The sequence below is a fragment of the Myripristis murdjan genome, chromosome 21, assembly GCF_902150065.1.
Source record: "Myripristis murdjan chromosome 21, fMyrMur1.1, whole genome shotgun sequence".
Lineage (NCBI taxonomy): Eukaryota > Metazoa > Chordata > Actinopteri > Holocentriformes > Holocentridae > Myripristis > Myripristis murdjan.
The window spans coordinates 4,578,071-4,600,611 of NC_044000.1; the positions used below are offsets into that span (position 1 = coordinate 4,578,071).

The window sequence follows — 22,541 nt, forward strand, 5'->3', positions numbered from 1 at the left end:
TTATTACTTATTTTTCGCAGGGTTAAAAAGAACACCAGTTCGACCTGAATATTCAGAAGTCTGGTAAAAAATAATAATAATAGCCTAATCATAATAACAGCCTGCTGTGTACTGGCGAGCACATTCTTGTTAAGTGAGCACTATAGTCTGTTGTTCCCTGTAATTCCACTCATGTGGTCGCCAGTGGTTGGGCAGTTGATCTCTGTCGGCTACAAAAGGAAAAATGCAATAAAATGAACCTTTTTTTATTTTATAGGCGACCCAAGGATTCAGCCTGGCCTATATAAAGAAGCACCAAAACAGCGGACGTTTTTCAAGTAAACATTTTTTATTTTACATATAACACCCCAACATAATCACAGATTCATCTGAAATCCCCGTCGAAAATAAGTAAATAAATATCATTTAGCACTTTTTAATAAAAAAATAAAGACGTGGTCATTCTTTGCGGGCAGTGAATAGCATGCTGGGCGACAAAATCAGAAGAAAAACACTGAAGAGGACCGGATAGACTGACAGAATGAAGCAAGTGCAACATGGCAGGCTTAAGGGTCGAGGGTTGGGATGTGTGTGTGTTTGAGAGAGAGAGAGAAGGGTGGGGTGGGGGGTGGAGGGTGTCATTCCAAACATTAACAAGACTCTAATATAAAATATCTCATACTATATAAACAGCATAATTCATCTACATATTTACACTCTACATTTGTGGTTTGATTCAAGTTAGGAGCTTCTTCCTCTCAGGCTCAGAGAATGAAAAGGCAACTTATAACCAGCTGCAGCGATTAAATAGATCTTTAAACTCTAAATACATAATAGGGGCCACCGAATTTTCATTAATAAGCTGAAGGTTCATTGTGCTTTAGGAGCCCCGTGAAGAAACACCTGTTACCATGAGGCTAGTTAAAACAGTTAATAGCAATACCCCGAATTCCCAGTGTAAGGAAAATCAATGCATTTTGACTTTATTCGCCACGTCGAAGCAACGGATTCAGCAACACAGATAAATAAAAAACAAACTTCATGATGCGGGTAGACACACAGCAGCCTTTGTAGCCCGACTGCAACTCCACAACAGACAAAAAGTTCGCTTTCCTTTTGTTTCAAGTCACTTAGAGTCGCTGGCCAGCCTCGGCATGCTGACGGTGCTCATGCTGGACACATGTGGAGGCGGGACTTGGCACATGCTGCACGGACAGGGCATCCCGGTGCCAACGCCCCAGTGCTGGAAACTGCTGCCTAGCGGCCCTGCGCTAGCAGCGGGCGCTTTGAGGAGTCCGTGGTGGGGTCTGACCGAGGTCACAGCGGAGATGCCGGGGGCGGACAGGGAGGCGGTGGATACCGCCGCAGGCGGCAGGAGCGGGTGGTGCACGGCCGGGTGAGAGGCGTGGGAAGCGGTCGGGTGGCCGGGTAGAGGCCCCGCGTGCGTCATGGTCCCGCACGCGGACGGGTGGAAGCCGCCGTGGTGGCCGCTGCTGCCGTAGATCTCGCTCACGAGCCGCTTCATCTCCTCCAGCGAGTTGCTCAGCATCAGGATGTAGTTTCTAGCCAGCAAGAGGGTGGCGATTTTGGAGAGTTTGCGCACCGACGGTCCGTGCGCATAGGGCATAACCTCCCGGAGTCCGTCCATCGCCACGTTCAGATCGTGCATCCTTTTCCTCTCGCGGCTGTTGATCTTCAGGCGGATGGACTGCAGCTCGCTCTCTGACAGGAGCTTACGGTCTTTCTTGGACATCATTTTGAGGGTGAGCGCATCCTCGTCGGCGCTGGAGTGGCCGCGCAGGTCCGCCGGGATCTCCGGTGGAGAGTCGCTCTGTGTGGATGACACTGCACCGGAGAAGCCGTGTACTGACTTCTTCATGGCCGACATGAATATATCGTCCACCTCGGGAGAAGACGGTCTGCTCGACACACGGCTTGTATCAGAGTCCATGGTCCTCATTCAACTCGATTATCTGGACAGGACAGAACAGAGCAAAACTTCATCTTAGTATCATCAATTTAATGAACTCCTTTAGCAAAGAGCCTGTCTGTCACTGGCCAGCGACACCCCCAAAATCGCTGATATCCACTTTATTTCTGCAGTAAAGTGGAATAATGACTATTGGCTAACATGATATTATTTCGCCAATAATTTGACGTAGGAAATCAGCATAGGCCTATTATTAATTATTCAATGAAATAAATCATTAGACGTAGGTCACTATGAGCTTAGACGGAACACTGATTTTTTTTTTTTTTTTTTTTTTTTTACCATTTGGGTATAACATCCGGGTAACAAACTTTTTTTTACTCCTGGCAACTGTAAAGCACACAAGATCCAACTTGGTTTTATGTAGGCTAAACAACATGAGTGAACAGAACTTGCTATAGGCCTACGCTGTATGTAATTTATAAACTGGTAGAGCGATTCTATCCATCTTGCTCCTATAGGAGCAACAGCAAACGAAGCAAATGCACAATCCAAATTAAACTAAACTTTCATTCCACAAATATCCATAAACAACAAAAGCATTTCCAAACCTACCGAGAATATCTCCAGGCGCGCGAGGGGAGAAAATGTAAATGTCGGATCCACTTGTTATTTGGAATCGCGTCGGACAGCCCATTTGGCAAGCATGGGTACCACCACAGGTTTTTATAGTGGGCTAAACCATCCAGGAGCCAGGTCACCCGGACAATGCTGTTTCTATCCCCGATGCCTCCCTGCGACCAATAGGCTTCGTTTGTGTGTGTGGAAGGGGAGGAGTGGGTGTGTGCGTGCGTGCGTGCGTGCGTGCGTGTCTGTGTGTGTGGTGGTGGTGGGGGGAAGTCTCCAGTCTGATGTAATTACAAAGAAACATCATCTCTATTAAGTGAAATCAGACACACTCCCTCCTGCATATGGCCTCTTCTTGCGTAAATGTTGGACCTTGTGTCTTTGGATTTTTATAATAACGAAACAAAGCAGTAGAGTTTACAGAATATGATAGGCTATTGGCGATATTTATTATTCTGAGTCCGAAAATAAAAGTAATAAAAATGGCTTTATCGATTTGATTCGTTTGAACAGAAAAAGGCGCACTTTAAAATTTAGATACATTTTTCACTTTTTCGTTTTTCATAAGTAAGATGATACGAATTTAACTGATTTTTAAATAAAATTTGTATGCACTTATACCCACACTTTTAGGGCCATTATTATTATTCTTATTGTTATTGTTGTTGTTGTTAATAGTATTCTTATTCTTATTCTTATTGTTATTATTACACTAGTTGTGTTCTTCAGTATTTGTGCTATTATTAACAAATGTTCACTCTATTAAGACATTCGATTTCACAAGTGCCTAATAATTTTATTTTATTTTATTTTTTTCGTTTTTTAAAATATTAAACTGTTCTTCCAGAATTACGTCACCGCTCAAAATGAACAATATTAACATCTCTAAGCCTGAGTAGAGCAATATGTTTTGTGCTTGCGGTTGGAGCTGATATGCTGCTTATTGTTTTAACCCGGTCGGCCGGCAGCTGACGGGCCGTTAAAGTGCATCTTTAACGTTCTCAAATGAAGCGTGTAAAATTGTTTTTAACGGTTATGATCTGTAACATTTCAATTAGTCCAATATGGGCCGTAGCAGTGTGGCCCTCTGTTGGCGGTCAGACAGCCTCTGACATAAGGGCCCACAGCAGTGATTTGCTCTCTGAAGTAACTGAAGCTGGCAGCTTCATTGTCCGCAAATATGGCAGGTTTGATTGTCCAGTCAGAAACATTCATCTCTAATTGCCTCTGAATTCTGAGCTCTTTTCGTCTGGTGGGCCCGTAACTATTCAGCTCATCATATCTGCATCCTAAAATATAGACCTAGGCTGTCTAGATTAGGTTAATAACAGGCTTAAAGCTCAACAAGCGTGTAATCTCTTTGGAAAACTGACGGACAAATGTTAACCCGTCCTGCTACCTATATGATCGCCCTAAATTAAGATGGAGGGTCTTATATTTATTTAAGAAAACACCCAAATCTCAGGTGAAGGTAAAAAAACAAAAACAAAAACAAAAAAAAAAAGCATTTCTTTTAAACAGATTTTGACTGAGAGGAACAAAAAGAACAGAAAAGAAAAGAAAAGAAAAGAAAGCACTTGGTCACAGCAGTACTACTTTATGATCTTAAATTCACACTTGTGTCCTTGCAGAGTGCGCAGTGAGGGTAGCACTGCAAAAAAAAAAAAAAAAAAAAAAAAAAAAAAAGGTGGTGGGGGTGGGGGGGCTTGTTATGCTCCCATGTGATCATTTTAAGACATCTAAGAATCAAACTTGTAAAACTGTATCCAAAAAGAAGAGCACACATTCAACAAACCTTCTGTTTGAAATGGATGATATAAATAATAAAGAATAATAAAGAAATGTTATTATTCTGCCATGCAATAGGCTGCAGTTTTTGAACAGTACCTGAACAAAGTGGTTGCCTGGCGACGTATTAATTGGCTCATTAACAACTGACTAATTGATCCGGGGCGGTGGCAGGTGTTATCAGGTGTTCTACAACGGCCTCTCACACAGTCACGAGTGAGGAGCGGAGATATGTGTCGCATATAAGCTGTGACTGTCGTAAGCAGCCAGGTGTCTTCACATCGGTCCGTCACGGATGTCACAAAGTCAAGGTCGTTAGCCCGGGGCCCGGCAGCACCACCTCTCCCTGCTTCCCATCGTTAAAATTGCTTGTTTTCTCCTCTCCGTCCCTTGTGTTTGCTTGTTTACCCAATCTAAATAAGATTATGGTAATGAAGGCCGGATAAAGTGGCATTTTAAAACAGGAGCTTCTGGATCGCTGTGCCACTACTTGCTTCATTAGACATTCCCACAGTCTCGCTGGTTCGTCTGGATTCACAAAGGGATCCACAGAGGCGCATTTGTCCTGAGCGGAGTACCTTGTGCTGCTTTCTCATCTTGTGAATCATTATTTTAAATGGCAGCTGCTAAAGGGGATGGGCGTGATTGACAGCTGCCAGGGGAAGACTTACGGGCAACGCTGAGGGTAGAAAGAGCCCCCAAAACCCTGGCATCATCACATGTAGGCTTTTTCATTTTCCGGAGCCCCGAATTGATTTAAATGAAGCCATGCGCAAAACGCCCTTTTGGAAGTGATTTTGCCTGACGATGCTCATATGACAAGATAGTGTGTGTTGTGTTATAGGCTACATTAAATTGACACGTTGAACACTGAAAACATCATGTTAAAATCATAAAGACAAAATCGTGATATTAAACTATTCTTCATTTTGCCGAGGACCCTTGGGGGTCCGTGGCTCCCACTTGATGCAACGAATTCCCCAATTTAAAAAAAAAAAAAAAAAAAAAATGCGGATTCAAATATGAAAGAAAATAACTCAGTCACTATTTATGACTTTCTCAGATGACCAAGTCCGGGCTGATAACTAGGCCAGTGGATTTTGGGGGCCTAAGAGAAGGCCGAGAACCCTTTAACTGAGCTCAACCTAGAAAAGTCATCAGCGGTCTTTGGGAAAGCTGCTATATTTCAGAAGACAGTGGTGGCGCCTTGGCCTCTCAAGTGTTAACATGAGTGCAGTGTATTCTATTCCCCTGGTAACAATTAGTTTGCACTGGACACCCTGTTGCTGCTCTTACTGGATGTAAAGACAGTTAACCCTTTGAATCCCGGAGCCCATGCCTGGGTGTTCATTTTGAAAGGTTTCATTTCAACCTGAAAATTCTGAACAATTTTTCCCCTCCAAAAGAAAAAAAGGTTAATTTCATTACAAATTTCATATATTATTATTATTATTATTATCATTATTATTAATGGTGGTAGTAGTATTACTAAGAGCAAAAATGACAATGACAATAAAAACTGAAATAATAATGATTTTGGGGGGTAATTTGAGCTAATGCTGTGGCAAATTAATCTTTAACATATAGTTAGGCTATAAGAATTCTAAATAGTTTTTTCATGGCTATTTTCTTTCTCTTTTTTTGGGCGGGGGTGGGGGAGGGCTGATGTTGTGGCCATTTAAGTTCAAATATTGGTAATTTTGTGGGATTTACTCATTTTTCACGTAATGTTTCAAAAGATTAATCATCCAAAGGGGCTGGCTCTGCCCTCTTGCTGTCATACTGGTACAGAAAGCCAGCTCTCTTGGGGGTTACATAGAGGAACAATCATTATTTATGTAATCTGCATGGCTGACACTAGCTGGCCAGAACATACATTTCATCCCTGTCACCCAGCAGTTTGCAGTGCAGTCACATCAGGTCTGCTCCTAGGAGACACTCTAGTCTCACAGCTGTGATGAATAAAACAACACGGGAGAATTAATATGTGGGACATTAACACCCTAAAAGGTGCAGAGACCCCTCAATTACACCTCATATACAAGACCATAGGGTGCTAAGTGCTGCCTGAACTAAGTGTTTGATTAAAGAGCTTTTGCCACCTTTGGGTGAATTTTCTGTGGCAGGCAAGTGAATTTCCTCCACGGTCAAATGTGATTTTCTCTAATTTCTCTTGTTGGCTTAGCTACCCCTCCATCTCAACTCCCTTTATGAGATAATGATGTTTCTGTCCACTTGACAAGGCAGGAGGCATGAGAGAGTGAGCCTGCAGTTGCCTCATTTCATATACATCATTTATATGATGTTCAATTTAATTTTACATGCTTTGCCAAGCTTTAAAAGCGATTTACACAATGACAAAATAATGTTAAAGCAAATAAAATAAACCATTTTAAAAATGTCCCATAGACACCGCATGAATAAGTTCATATAGACTGTGTTTGAAATGCCACAATCTTTTTGAGTTGATATTTGAAATATTTTCAATCACATTTTACTATAAAGGAAAGGATCTGCACCAAAGCTATAGGTTCTCAGTAATTAGAAAAAAAGAAACATGCAAAAACATACAGCCAAGGTATTCACAGGTTCCAAAAAATCAAAGAAGACAATGACAAACTGACAAAAGGGCCCATACACTCCACTAGCATTGCAGTGTGCAGTCTGTTTTTCCTCTTTCAGGAGTTTGGACATGTTGGCCCCGCTCCTATAACACTAATATTCTGCTGTTTCCTGAAAATAGTTGAGATTGTGTGTGTGTGTGTGTGTGTGTGTGTGTGTGTGTGTGTGTGTGTGTGTGTGTGTGTGTGTGTGTGTGTGTGCGTGCGTGTGTGTTTGAGGAGGCAGGGTGCACTTTACAATGCTAATTTGAGCAACCAGAGGCCAGGAGGAAGACATGTCGCCTCACAAGCGCCTCAGTATCAGTCTCTACGCCTGTTTATTCATCTTCTAATCCTGTCCTGTTCCAAGCTAAACAAGCAGCTCCCACACCAAGAGAGATGGAGAGTGAGAGACAGAGAGTGGAGGAGAGAGAAGAAAGAGCAAGAAAGCGAGACAGAGAGGACAGACCAAATGTGTGTGTGTGTGTGTGTGTTTGAGGGAGAGAGACAGAGAGAGAGAGAGAGAGAGAAGTACGTGATAGAAAGTGAGTTGACAGTCACTACACCTCTGCATTTAGCTTTGTTCAGTTCAAAGAGCTGTTCACCATCAATTAAAAAAAAAAAAAAGAAGTAGAAGTTAGCATCGTCATGTTTTAGTCCTGTTTATTTGGTAAGTTTTCCTTCCTTCCCACCTTGGAGGCTCTCATTCACTGCACCCCTCATCACTCGTCATTTCTCCCTCTCGCTCCTCTCCCTCTCAATCGGTCTGGGTGGCGGTAGGCCCAGCGCTGTGGTGAATACCAATAGTTAGGGGGAGCATATGTGAGCCATACTTAATCCTGCTAATCTGCCTCCAAAATAAAAAAGAAAGGGAACAAAAAAAGAAGAGAAAAGAGAAGAGGGTGGAAAAAAGCAAGAGAATGTTTCTCTTTCTGTCTGGGGAGCTGACCAGCAGTGGCCAAATGAACTGAAAAACATGAATAATGTCCCAGCTCTCCCCCTCGTTCTCTTTCTCCACGAAATCTTGGAACGAAATGAAGCAAAATTCTCTCTTTTGTTGAAATCTGTAGCGAGGAACGTGAGATGCTGCCTGCCACTGCCGCTGCTGTTGGTCTATGTGTGTGTGTGTGTGTGTGTGTGTGTGTGTGCATGCAATGTGTGCACCTACCTTTGTGTGTGTGCATGCGTGCATTGGTGTATAAATACATGCAGGGGTGGAAGTAACTAATTACATTTACTTGCATTACTGTAACTGAGCAGTTTTTTGTGTACTTGTACTTGTTGAGCATTTTTACTAATTTTACTTTTATTTAAAGGGATAGTTCACCCATTTTGAAAAAAAAATGCTATTACCCCCTAGTTATTACGTAGGACAGTAGTGGTACTATCTTTCTCATATAAGTGCTAGATATTGTGATTGGATGCTTCAGATGATAACTGCCATTGAGGTGGACTTTCCCCAATCTATTTTTTTTCACAAGCATCTAAGTAAAATATCATTAAAGTAACAAAACTTCTACTTGAGTATCAGTTTATAGCACTCTCTCCAAATACATGTGCATGTGCTTTGGTTAATTTCCTGCTATTTTACGGGGATGTGTCCATGTTAGGTTGTAATCACTGCTGGGCAATGCTGACATCAACAGACACCATAGTTTACAGATGAATCAACCTGGCTAGAGAAAGAACTTTCAGGCCTTTCTATCCCAAGGGGTGGACAGTGTTGGGCTGTGCTAGCCAGGGGCTTTAACTCTACAACAGCTATTAGTAGGTAATTAAGTCTTAACACTACCGAGCCTCCCATGGTTACTATAACATAACTGCAAATGGAAAGCTTACAAGCTCCTTTAGATGGCTGGACAAATTGAATGAAACTCATTGGGCTTTAGCTATTATTCCAGCGGCCCCATCTGGCTGGGAAAAGATAAAGGGGATTTGCTGGAGGTTGTGAGGGGTTGAGCCTGCATGGGCGGTGAGAGAGAGAGGGAGAGAGAGTGAGCGAGTGTGTGTATGTGTGCGAGGGATAAGGAACGAGAGGGGGGTCCTGGGACGGGATAGGGAGCGTTTCGAGGGGTCCGGGGGGATTTTTTTTCCCCCTCGTCGGTCTCAGCTCCTATTCAACAGGCAGCCTGAGATTTGCTTTGGCCAAATGTTACAAATGTTTCGACAACCTGGTCTCTGATCCTCGGGGGTCACCCAGGGGGGCGTGGGGGTACAACGGCTTTACACACGCAGATTTAACAAAACAGCATGTGGATGAATATATTCCCATTCGTATTCACTCCCTGGGCCTCCAGATGCTTGTTTTGAGAGAAAGAGGCTAGACTGAGCCGCACCATACCTAAACCAGGCCGATTGGCAATTTGTGTCCATGGTACATCCGTGACCAAACTTGTGTGGACAAAGAAGCATCACGTTCACTGGAGAGATTCTCTCAATTGTGTTAAGCGCAACAGTTAGAAAAGGAGAGTGAAATGATTTAAAAGACTGTTGAGGGTCTTTTAAAATTGAACAATGTTGGGGGGGGGGGCTGGAATATATTTAGGCTGTCAGGCTGTTAGGGAGTCACACTGGGTTCTACTGATTTAGAAAAAATGACCAATAATCCACAGAACATTCTATATACAGTCTGTTTCACTCATTCCATATATTTAGAATTGTACAGTATATATTATGAATAAAACTGTGTATCCGTATACTATAAATGGGCTTACCCAGGCAACACTCTCCAAACGTTCTTACTCATCATCACAACTGTCAAATCTGCCTCTTGTATTCACAATATTTTTTAAGCTATTTTGACTGCTGAGATGTTGCAGTGAGAGACAGAGGAAAACTGAGAGAGATCAGCAGGACATGACAAATGATTTTCATGATTTTCAAACTGGAAATTATGGTGTCAAAGGTCACAAAGCTACGTTAAATCTGAATCCAAAAGTCGTACAAATTTCATAACAAAGTGAAACTGGTGGAGTGTTGCGTTGTGTAGTTCCCTGGGCGTTATACGAGTCCACATGGTGGTGAAATATCCTCATTAGTTGCTCTGTGCTTCCCTGCTTATCCACAATACTGGATTTCTACCACTCCATTCACATCCATAGTGCAGCTAAACAGCTCCCAAAATGACACCTACAGCAACAAAGAAAACACAAAAAGTCCCAGTACCCATTTGTTGTGTAATTACAATTATTTGTGAAAATACTACCTGGTTGTTTCTTCAAGGTGCAAGGTTACTTTGTGGAAGTTTCCTACAGTCTCTGCCTGCCTGATCTACTTTCCAGTTCAAACAGGAATTGGCATTTTCCACTTTATTTGCATTTGTTTATTGTGCTAAAAGTGTTATTTTGGGAGCAGTTTTGCTATGGAAGTGAATGGAGAGATAGAAGCCAAGGGAAGCACAGAACAACTAATGAGGAGATTTCACCACCATGAGGACTCAACCGTACAACCCAACACTCCCAAAATTATTGACTCTTTTAGCAGTTTTTATCAACTCTATTCTGACTGTGACTATAATGACTAGGATTATTATATCAGTGACCAAGGAAAAACAGCAACACGTCTCGACAGCAAGTGTTAAGATCACAAATATTAAAGTTGCGTAAGCTAAAACTCTCCGGTGAATAGGTGATGCACCACCGAGCTAATTACTTTAATAATAATAGTAAATAAAATGTGTTGTGATGCCAGTCACTCTGTGGTCTGAACATGTGAGTAGGTGTCCCAGCTGGGGGAGGGGAGGAGTCTTGAAATCCCAGTGGGTGCAGCGTTTTGGTCCGAAAACGCAGCACATCCTGGAAAGTGAATTTTGAAAGCCAGAAATCTCAGCGTCTTGCCGAGTTATCACCGGCTCATTGGCATTAATCAACAACCCTCTCAAGAGTCTCTTTGTGACGTGGGACGGTACACATCTTGCTTAGTGCACCGTTATTGGAAAACCCACCTCTGACAACATACATGTTGGTTCCATTTGCGTTCTCCAATAAGGAGTTCTGACATGTTGTGTCCCTGGTATCCTTGGTATCAGTATCCTTGGTGCTGCGTTACAATGGGTGTAAAGGGGTCTAATGACAGAGATCTGCCAGGCTTAACAGGCCCTCATTCAGATGGCCATTGTCAGAGGGGGAGAGACAATGGGCTGAGGAATAACAATGGAGTACACAAGCAGCCCAAGCCGTCCCCGTTCTGCTGCAATTAGCGTCATATGGAGGGGCTGAGAGGGTGTGTGAAATTCCTTCACTCTCGCTACCGCCCTCCTGATCCCTAACACACACACACACACACACACACAGGCTCATCATCATACCTAACAAGGGGGCGGACTACTTTATTACCACCCCACTGCTAACCAGACACACACACACACTTCTGGTTGACTCCAGTAAGTGACAGGTTGTGTTTTGTGTCTGGAGGGGTTCGATGGTGAGTTTGAGCATCACGCTGCCCTCTCTGTCACCCTCTTGGCCTGAAGATGGTGCATCACAAAGCTATTGTCCTGCTTTCGTCACTGTTTAAAGGATAACTCATTACAATCTCTGTTGCTGCCTCTGTCATCTCTGCATGACTTGAAGATTCCGCTGAAACATCATCCCCTCTCAAACATTTTGCCTGAAAGTGATAAACTCTTTAGCTCCGGTGGAGTGCAGGTCCAGATTGTGTTTTGTCTTCATAAAAGCTTTGCAGATACATGACCTATTTCCTACAAACAATGCTTGACTCCATCATGTACAGTGGAGTACTGGCTGTGAAACAAAGTATGTCTAACTATAAGAGCCAGGCTCAAAGTTGAAAAAGGCTATATGTCACTTCAGTAACGTTAATGGTAAAGAATAGTCTGCTAAGAGAGACTTGTGTCCAAATGTAGGTTACTGGGTCACAGACTGATGCCATCAAGGTGCAGGCCTGAGCGATTCAGGAAATTCCCCCTGCTATTAGACTGTTTAACACCTCCCAGGACAATTCTCATTATGTTTTGCATCTTAATTTATTCCGTTTCACAGTGCTCATTTTATTTAAGTCATTTTATCCTTCATCCATTTTATAATTTCATTCTTGCATGGTACCACTTCACATTCAGACTGCCCTCATAAAGGATTTATGAATGGTTCATAGTGAAGTGATTAATTAGGTTTTAAAACCTTATAGATCATTAATGAAAAGACAAGTTATATACATACACTGATGTATCCTCATATGGGTAGTCGTATTGTTAAGTGGTACCAGTCAGCTATGCAGCTAGATTTGAGAAGAACATCTGAGATTTAACAGAATAGGTGCACTGCAGCATTGCCTTGATCTTGCCAAATAGTGAGCCTGCGTGTCTTAAGTATGAAAACTATAACTCGTGTATAAATGATTTATAAAGTGCTCAGAACCTAATTAATAACTCAACTATAAACTATTCATAAGTCTAAGGTTATTCTTAATGTAAGCTGGTACCTTTGCACCATATCGACTTTTTTTCCTCATGCAATATAATTTATAACCTTGATACATGTGTAGTATTTTAATATGGCATTTTATTATATGGCATATTATGCTTGTTTTGTCTGTGTGAATGTCTGTAGAACGCTGCCTCAGACTGCTGCAATTTCCCCTCAGGGATTGATGAAGTACCTGCCTACATACCTAAACTGTCTTGGTTTTAGCTCTAGACCTTGATAAGAATCACCTCAATATGCATGAAATAAGTGTTGGTGTTTGGCTTTGTTTGCTAGCTAACTAGATAGATAGAAAGTTTAGGAAAGAACCACTGATAGCTGACAAGATGCTATCGTTAGCTTGTCCAATTATCATGAGTGAATATCAATCAGACGTCACCAAAAAAGCCTGTATATTAGCTCACTTGCACCCATTCTGGTGATAAAGCCAATGGACACTTGTTGCATACACTCAGAACCACGCACACACACACACACACACACACACACACACACACACACACACACACACATGCACAGAACTTCATCCCTGACAGATGGAGATGGGGCCGTTTGGATGTGGTGTGAGGAGGTCAAATCTGCTGCAATTGTTGTGTCTGACCACTTAGAAACTCTTGTCTCTCTCGGTTTACGGGAGTGGAAAGCTACATTTGTCTGTGCTTTATTTCAGTGAAGATGAAAGATTACATTTTGGTTAAGATTTCTCAGATACCTTGAGAAACTCCATTGCATCGCAGTTTTATTTATGCATTTATTTATGTATTTATTTGCAAGATGACTGGGGTCAGAGGATGACCTTTTATCTTTTAAAAAGCACAGTACATTGTTTTTTTTTTTTATAATTTATACTATAAATCATTAAAAGTACAGGTCAAGGTTCTAAAAAACATCGCTGCATATATTCCACTTTTTACTAGCTGACCTCCTTTTCTGGTGTCAAATCAAGGTATTCTTTTTTTTTTTTTTTTTTTCATTGATTGCTCACAGGCAGGAAACAAGCACCATCGGAGAGGTCTGTTTAAAAGGCATGGAGTGAGCAGATGCCATGGGGACATAGTACCCTAGCATTGATAGAAAGGAAAAGAGAGGACAAGAGAATGGACAGGTCTCTAGTGCGGAGCCATAGGGGCCAAAGAAATGAAGGGGGGATTTTTGCCCCCTTAGCAACTCACCGCACCAGCTCCCCTTCAATTCTTTGGCAATTATGCTGTCATCAAGCCATTTTGCCTCTCTGAGATTGAAGAGAGGAAGACAAGGGCCACGCTGATTTAATTAAGCCAATATCAATTCAGGTTCTCCCTGAGAAGCTGGGGTGGGGGGTTCATTAGGGGAAGGAGGACAAACGGAAAGAAGGCGCTTGCGTAAGTGTGTGTGTGTGTGTGTGTGTGTGTGTGTGTTCATGCCATTATGAACATGAGACATTTTGTGTCTGTGGATGCGAGTGTGTCCGGTGACAATCCGTTGAAGCTGTTATACATGTCGCGCGCTCTGGTTTTGGTCCAGCAGAGTAGAACCTCTAGAGGGGAAGGAGGGAGGTGTCGGGAGTGGGGGGGGAGGGGGGAGGGAGAAAAGGAGCAGGATAGAGGGTGGAGGTTGGGGGTGATGCGGGGGGCGGGGGTGGATCGCTCGTTGGAGGGGGCTGTTTGTCACTGTGAATCAGCTCAGGGTGGTTCACATCATCTGGCCATTGATGACTGCCCCTCCCCTGTTGTAAAACAAGCTCCTGTGGGCCCGCCTGAACACTGGGAGCATTGTGTTTCACTCTCGCGGGCAACATACCACCCAATGTGTCCCCCCCTGTCTTCCTAACAGCCCCCCCACACACACACCCCAAGCAGCCTAATTCTTCTCTCTCTCTGTCCTCATCTTTTGTTTTGCCTCCCTCTGGCCCAAAAAACATGGGTTATGTAAACCTTATGCCAGAGGTAGACAGAGGCAAGAGAGGCCAAATATTGGGGCAGACAGAGTGATGTGGTGGAGTGAGGACTGCGGAGAGCACGGTGATATGGGACCGTCCCGCGAAAAGCAACAGGAGGATGAGGATGGAGGGAAGATGGAGGGAAGGAGGGACTCAGCTGAGTGTGGGGTGGCAGTGGTGAAGGAGGCGTTCCCTTGGGTTTCCCATAACATGGTAGGTTAATGGGAAGATTGATGGATTGAGACAGCAAAACAAAACAAGGGGTGGTGATAAAAAGTGTAGAGTGGGGGGGGTCGAGCAAGTAGGGGTGAATGGTGCCTTGTAGCCTCAATTTTGGTGATATTAGTGTGTGTGTGTGTGTGTGTGTGTGTGTGTGTGTCACAAGGCAGGGAAAAGGAGGAAAATTTACAGCCCCCCAGGGCAGGGAGTGGGTGTGACTTGTTGCCTAATTACCAGGGAGTTCTCGGGAGCCTTGGGTGCAAGACAAGTGTGAAGGGAGGGAGAATGAGACAGGATACAAGGGTTAGTGCGGGTCAATGTTGACCACCTAAGATGCTCTTTGCAAAAGCCCCGCGCCCCCGCCTCTTTCTGAGCACCCATCCCACCCTCCTACCCGAGTGCCCTCACACAATGCTATAAATAAATATTGTGTCCTCTTCCCCAAAGCTGATAATTTACTGCCCGGCCATTCCGCTCTGCCTATCTCTTCTCCATTTCTCAGCACCGTTGCCAGTGAGTGAATGGAGCTCATCCTTTGAGTTTGGAGGGCCAGGCCTGTGTTTCTGGAGGGGATGTCCTCAAAGCCTGGAGGACCCTGGAGTGGACATGTAAACACACACACACACACACACTTACTTATGTATACTGAGTGGCACGCACACTACCACGTCACCTCTTCCCCTACAACCCATACCCACATTGCTGGAGGTCAAGGGCATTGTATGCAAGTATCCTGTCATCAGAGGCAAATATAAGATAAGATAAGATAAGATATTCCTTTATTAGTCCCATGGTGGGGAAATTTCACGTATTACAGCAGCAAAGTGGATAGCAAGATATGAAGCATAATTTACACTATAAAGCAATATAAACATTATAAACAAGGAATGTAGAAAAATACTATATGAACACACACACACACACACACACACACACACAAACACAATTGTTAGGAGACTTACCTCCTTTCTTCTTTGAAACCCAGAAACCCATGGGTGGATTTTCAATATCAACAATATCAACTTTATTTGTTTTTATTTTTAATTTTTGAGGTAATGCTATTGTACTTAATTTATTTTGAATGTTAATTAAGAATAATTACAAGTAGCTTTCTTTCTTCATTTGATGTTTTTTTCTGTTTTTATTTTCAGATAGTTTTTGGTACTTGTTGTACACATTATTTTTTGTCATTTTCTTGTAACTTTTTTGGAATTTCTTGCTATTTTTGGGGGGAGGTGCATTTTTCCTTTTATTTTATTTATTTATTTTTTTAGAAATCAACTCAATTTGCTCATTCAGTATAGTCCTTTTTAAAGTCTTCTGTGCTGAAGTTCATGTAGTATTTTGTAAAAATACTACTTCCTCTCCTCCCCTTCCACATAACTTCTTCCCACATCCCTCCATCCGTGTACATCAAACTTACTCGCCCATGGCTGGTGCTTAGTATTCTCAACAACCCCGCTCCATCACACTGTTTTGTTTTTCTTTACTTCCACACTTCTGCATGCTTTTTCTCTCTCCAAGCCATCTGCTCTCCTGGCACCGCTTGCCTTATAGTCACCTGGGGGGGAACTAAGAGAAATAAAAAAAAAAAAAAAAAAAAGAGGGAAAAAGTCTTCACTGCCAGTGCACCAGTGGTCAACCAAATAGCTTGACTGAGGACTGTGAGTAAAAGAATGAGAAAAACAAGGGAGAAAAAGAGAGGGAGAGCGTGCCGGCAGCCTTGCTCCGCCAGTGCTGCTATGGCAGAGCCAAACAAACTGGGCTAAGAAACCTTAACCACAGCATTGTGGAGGATAACGGATAGGGCTACAGGGAGGGCAGAGAGGGGATGCAGACGTGGACGGGAGGGAAGGGAGAGGGTCTGTCTGGGGAAGAAAATAGTGTCTCTATTCCCCAGTAAATCAGAGTGTTGTTGAAACACAGACAGGTCTAAGAAGCTCGGGCCCTGCTGGTAAAGAGTAGAGACAGCAGTGGCAGCTGCACCAAGTTCAGTGCCCACCGACAGAGAGGGCTTTTGTCTGCCATAGAGAACGGCATGGGGTGGCATGGTCTGGAATGTGAAATCGTTGGTTTTTTTTATAGAGTTGAAAAGGGGTGTGCTGCAGGGCAAGCGAGGGAGAAATTGTGTATTTGTGTGTATGTATATGTGTGTGTGTGTGTGTGCGCGTGTGCACGCACGCTTATACTGTATATGTTGTAAAAGTAGCTGAGCTACCCCACCAGCCAGCAGTCACAATACAAGCCGTTTTGCTGCTGATTTGCTTTTCACTGCCTATTGTCGTAGAAGTCTACATACACTCTACACCAATAATTACTTGTTGCCTCAACACACATGCTCATGCACACTATTACATGTGCACACACACACACCTTGTCACTCCCCAACAGTTAACGAGGTAACACCAGTAGCACCTGCAGCATGCATGTGTGTGTACATGTAAGTATGTTTGTGTGGATGTGTGTTTCTTTCTCTCTCTCTCTCTCTCTCTCTCCCTGTGTGTGTGTGTGTGTGTGTGTGTGTCTGTGTGGATGTATGTGTGTGAGTTTAATGGGCAGGTGGTAATGAGACAGACTGTGCTGTGCTGGCTTCTATAATGAGGTGGCAGGCAGTAAGGGGCGGGGCCAGTGCCACTAATGGGCCCCCATAGCCTCTAATAGGCAGTAATTACAGTGTGTGTTTACCAAGTGGCTCCAACACAGTTGGAAGGGTTACCTTCACACCTAACTACTCCACTGCTGCCCCTCCCACCCCACGGATACTAAGTGACAACACTGGCAAGGGTTCATATCCCCCCAGGTTGTGTTAATGTATGTGCAAGTGTGTGTGTGTGTGTGTGTGTGTGTGTGTGTGTGTGTGTGTGTGTGTGTGTTTGCGTGTGTGTTCTGCTGTAGCATTAACTGATTCGATGTACAGAGTGACAATTCAAACTGTTGTCCAAAAACCCTTTCATTTCCTTCATGTCTTTGGAATTTTTTTTTTTTTTTTTTTTTTTTCAAAATCACCACTTTGGCTTTTGGAGTTGCACAGTTTCATCTAAAAAATATGAAAACAAATATATATATCAATGATCAAAAATATATATCATGGACTTCACATATCTCTGCCCTGGTTAAAAAAGCCCAGAAACGGCTGTATTCTTAAGGAAACTTAAGAAAGCAAAATTCCCACGCCAAGTTCTTGTCAGCTTCTACAAAGGAGCGATTGAAAGCATCCTGACTGGAAACATCACAAACTGGCATGGGATGTGCACGGCCCAGGACAGGAAGACTCTGCAACGAGTGATTAAAACTGCCCAAAACATCATTGGCACCCATCTACCAAGCATCAGTGATATCGGGGAGGCGAGGTGCCTGCGCAGAGCCAAAAGGATCCTAAAAGACAACACCCACCCCAGCCACAGCCTGTTCACCCTGCTGCCGTCAGGCAAAAGATACAGAAGTATCGGCTGCCGTACAACCAGACTACAGAGCAGCTACTTCCCTCAGGCTGTGAGACTACTAAATGCACCATCTGCACTCCTCCATGTTTAATAATTTTATTTTTTTATACAATCAATTAATCAATCAAGAGGGAACCACATTTTAATTTTATTATACAACCTGTTGTATAACGACCAATAAACGTCCTTGTATCCTTGTATAATAATAATGCTATAATATATAAAAGACAAAAAAAAAAAAAGTTGCTAACTTTCAAATATTTTCAGTCTCCATCCATGGCACTTTGTTTTTGTTCAGGTCCATGTAAATGGTGTGATGAAAATATAATTACTTCCAAAATTAGCCGGTCTTTCTCATGGAGAGACTAAAATAACACACTGGAAATGCAGCCTGCCTGCCTCTGATTGGCTAGTAATCATTGCCAGGGTTAGGGTTGAGTGAGGGTTTCGGGTTAGCCAATCAGAGGCAGAGCGGGGGCGGGTCTTCACATCCTGTATGTCAGTTTAGTCTCACCTGTGTTTGTCTACTGTCTCCAATAGGAAGATCATGGAAGTTCAATGTGATTTCTTACCAACAGCAGGGCATTGGCGGCTTGCTAGACCTGAAACATGTAGATGTCGTGCGAGGTGGCAGCCTGTTACAGCAGCTCCCGTGTGTGTCTTAGTTTTTTGTATTTTTCTTTTAATTCTGTAAAAAAAAAAAAAAAAAAAAAAAGTGTGAATTTCCCAGTCTGGGATCAATAAAGTATAACTATCTATCTATCTATCTATCTATGAAATAGAAGCAGCGCAGCTACTCTTCATTGAGACTACGAGATATCTTCATACTGACTGCTATCGCAATACTTTTTCATTTATTTATTTTATTCACATTTTTATTATTTTTAATATTTCATTATTTATTTATTTGTGTTTGCTCTCATTGTGCTCTGCTGGAAATAGAAGTAATATGTGGGAAGCAGTTACACTGAACTGAATGTGTATCTGTTTGTGCTGCTCTCCATGGTGCTGAATGCGAAAATTGTCAGGGGTTGGGTAAACATAAGGAGGCATAAGGAAGCCATGGTCATTTTTTTTTTTTTTTTTTTTGGCATGCATGAATGTGTGTGTGCACCACTCCTGCAAGTGATTTCATATTATCACAAAGTGCTTGTAAAAAGCTTGCTGGTTGACTGGCAGGCCACCATATTTGTGATGTACAGCCTATTGTTTGGGCTTTTTTTAAAGACTATTTATTCTCCAGAAAATGAGTCTGTTCATTGGTCAGTTTGTTCCTACATGGGTGCATGTGTGTACCATAGCAACAATAAGTGATTTCTTTGATGCTGCTATTGTCCCAAAGTATTTGCAGAGAACCATAATTTTACTGCCTGGCCTGTATACTGTATTTGTTATGTGTTATTTGTACCACAAAAATGTTTGGAAACATGTTAATTGTATATTTCACTAAATAGATTTTTTTTTTCTCGAAAGGTTTGGTGCATTTTTGATTATGTTTCAATCATCCAAAATTTTAGTTATCTGAAATACCTTCATTCCCAAGAGATTTGGATAATCAAGGTTCTACTGTATTGTAAAAGTTCAGCAGTCAGAATTCAGTAAATAAATAAATAGACCTCTGCTTCCTTGTGTGATTCTCATTGAGTCATATTTGTCACTTGTTCATACATTAGATAGAACTATATTTTTCAGTCGTTCTGTGAATGCAGCTCGTGAATGAAAGGGTGAAAAATGGAACGTGCGTTCTACAGCGGAACTCTCGGTGAACCTGTGTGTGCAAAGCCTCTTGGGTGCTAGATTTTGCCCCACCTCCTCCTCTCTCAAGACATATCTATAAAAAATATGGCTCAGCTAACTCAGCTAGTTGTTGGCGTTAATGTTATGGCAGTGTTACCTGTTGGAAAATAATCCTTCCAGTTTTGAAGCATTCCATATTTTAAAACTTGCTAATGCAGTTAGCCTAACAGTTCAGTTTCAGTGTGGTCAATGTGGTGTGTGACCCTAACTGATTTATCCGTGCACCAAGAGTGATTATACTGGCATTTTGTGGTAGTTTGGACCCTGCGTCAGGTGGACTTGTGATACTAACCTATGAAGTGTCTCCCCTCTGGCTGCACTCTGACCTCTACCCAACCTCTGGCTGACCGTTCGAAGACACCCCGCATTTTGAAGGAGCCCTTCCAGTGACCTCATCAATCACAACACCAGAGAAAGAGGGCAGGTTCGCCCTCTTTCTCGTTGTATTGTCTTCCTCCACTCTTTCTCTTCATCATTATGCCACCCTCGTTTTCTTGCTCTAGTCATGTCCTTTTTCTTACTCTCATCCCCTTTTGAAGGCACCCTGATTTTGACTGGTGGGGATGCCAAACTTGACAAATCAGTGTGTTCTTTGTCACTTCTCAGCAAACGAATATCTTTGATTGCACTATCCTTTATCAGTCCTTCTCGTTCAGTTGCTCAGCCTCTCTCCCCAGCACAGCTCCTTTCCACTTCCTCCTCAGAGACATCCGTGCCCCCTACTCATCCATCCTCTGCTTAACCCTTGGCCAGACTTTAAGACCATTCAGACCAGTAGTTTAGTCTGCACTGCACAAAAAAGCAGATTACTGGTTTTGAGAAAAAGCTTGCAGACTAGGATTATACACTACTAGACTTTAGGTTAGACTACAGCTGACTGTAAATACACTTTCAAAATAGGTGTTCTTAGGTGTTCAAGATTTTGTCCTCAGTTGATCCAGATTCAGGCGTTCATTATGATGATATGATGAGCAGCAGCATGGCATGTGGAGTGGATTTTCAGCAGTAGCGACACTACCGAATGAGGACTGCTCAACTTCTCAGTCACCTGCAGCTGGCCAGTGATGGATGATTTGAATCAGAGGGCAGCCCTCTTTTACTAAGATTTACCCCAACAAATTAAAGAACAAGATGGAGTTAGAAATGTCTAATGATGTAAACTGTCTGTATGAACAAAGCTAAGCAACTTCTTTTCCAGTTTGTCGCGTTTTTTTCCTGCTTCTTCCCATTGTGGGTAGACAGGCTTGGGCGTAAAGCAACCGTATGTAACATTTTTACTTTAAAATAACAACTCTGACAGCATGCTACACTGACATGTCATGAGTAGAATGGTGTCTCAGTCTCTGTCTCTGTCTCTGCTACAGTTACAATTACAAATTTCCAATTTCCAGTTTGGCATATGAGCCAAAAACTTAATTTTGGACAAAGCCAATAATTGGCCTGTGACATTTTCGGTTTGAGGACAGCACTGAATATAACAGTTAATCATGACATAAACTGATAACACTGATATCAATGAAGAAAGCTGGGAGTGTGTGACATTATCATGATCTTGAAATTGGCTTAAAAGGAAACTGAGTGAGGAAGGCTACAGCTTATACAGCTTGGCAATTAAGGAAATACGAAATGTTTGTACTTTGTTCCTAACAACAACAAATTATATCCACATGAAAACTGTAGCCCAGAAGGTTTCTCACTCCAAAATCTGCACCAGCATTTAGTTAGGCTGCTATCGCCTGCCCAAGCAAAATGAGATTTGATATATGAAGGTGCCCTAAATCACCCATAGGGGAATATCTATCCAGGGTATTTCCCATTTTAAAATTCAACGATCTTTTAATTTTCCAACAAACAAAATCCAGAATATCGTTCAGATCACAAGCCAAGGAACCAAGCAGAGGTATCCAACCAGTGGACAAAAATCGGAACCCATCAGACACTGGAGTGGACAGAAAAGCTAGGGGAAGTGAAATAATGTCAAATTTTTTCAAAGTGGGGGAATTATTCCCTTAAGCAAGATAAATGTAAAAGAGGGCAGAACTGAGCCAGAGCACACATCAACAGTGACACTCAGGGGAAGCTCAAGACAAAGCTACGCCCCGCTCTTAGATATCTAATCCAGCCCTGGTTGCGCGGTCTTTGCTTTCTTATAGGGTGGTATTCCTCTAGCCGTTGGGCTCATGTTTGATGTGGAGATGAATGTGCAGGACAATGTTGGTCCACTGTCTCACTGGCCATTCACATTTCATGTGAACAGCAAACCAGCAAAAAACACATTGCCTCTAATCTAGTGCCCATGCTGGGATAGGGCCATGAGTTCGCACGCAGCACTGTGGTACTGTGTGTGTGTGTGTGTGTATGTGTGTGAGTGTGTGTACACATGCACAAGTATCCCTGCATTTGTGCGTGCATGTCAGCGTGTGAAGGCATAGATGAAGCATTTTCATACTGTATATGTGAGTTATTGATCCATTTATCTCACCATTTTTTTAATGAAAACTTGACAAAATGGCTCACAGTCATTTGTGTGATAGTTTCTCTCAGACTCTGTATGTGTGAAAAGGAGAGAGAAGGCCTCCCTCTGCCCTTACTCTCTATAAAAGCTTGATCTCTACTTCTGTTGAATATGTAAATCCCACTGGTGGTCCCCCTACCACCTCTCGCTCTCTCTCCCTCTCTTTCCCTTTCTGTCCATGAGACCCCCACCGTCACGCTCTCCCTTCCCAAGTAGGAACCAGGGGATCTGGGCTGCTTTGGTGGTGGCTTAGTGGGGCAGCATCTTATCCCCTGGTTGATTAT

General features: G+C 42.7%; 1 protein-coding gene across 1 annotated transcript; it reads right to left on the reverse strand.

The window, feature by feature from the left end:
- Nucleotides 1-354: 354 nt before the first annotated feature.
- On the reverse strand, nucleotides 355-1,938 carry olig2 (oligodendrocyte lineage transcription factor 2). Its single transcript, XM_030080915.1, has one exon. It carries the CDS (start codon nucleotides 1,928-1,930, stop codon nucleotides 1,106-1,108), a length of 825 nt encoding a protein of 274 aa, XP_029936775.1. The 5' UTR covers nucleotides 1,931-1,938; the 3' UTR covers nucleotides 355-1,105.
- Between the last annotated feature and the right edge of the window lie 20,603 nt (nucleotides 1,939-22,541).

Bases quoted from the DNA above. Each gene is read 5' to 3' on its own strand.
- olig2 (XM_030080915.1), bottom strand. From the start codon at position 1,930: ATGGACTCTGATACAAGCCGTGTGTCGAGCAGACCGTCTTCTCCCGAG.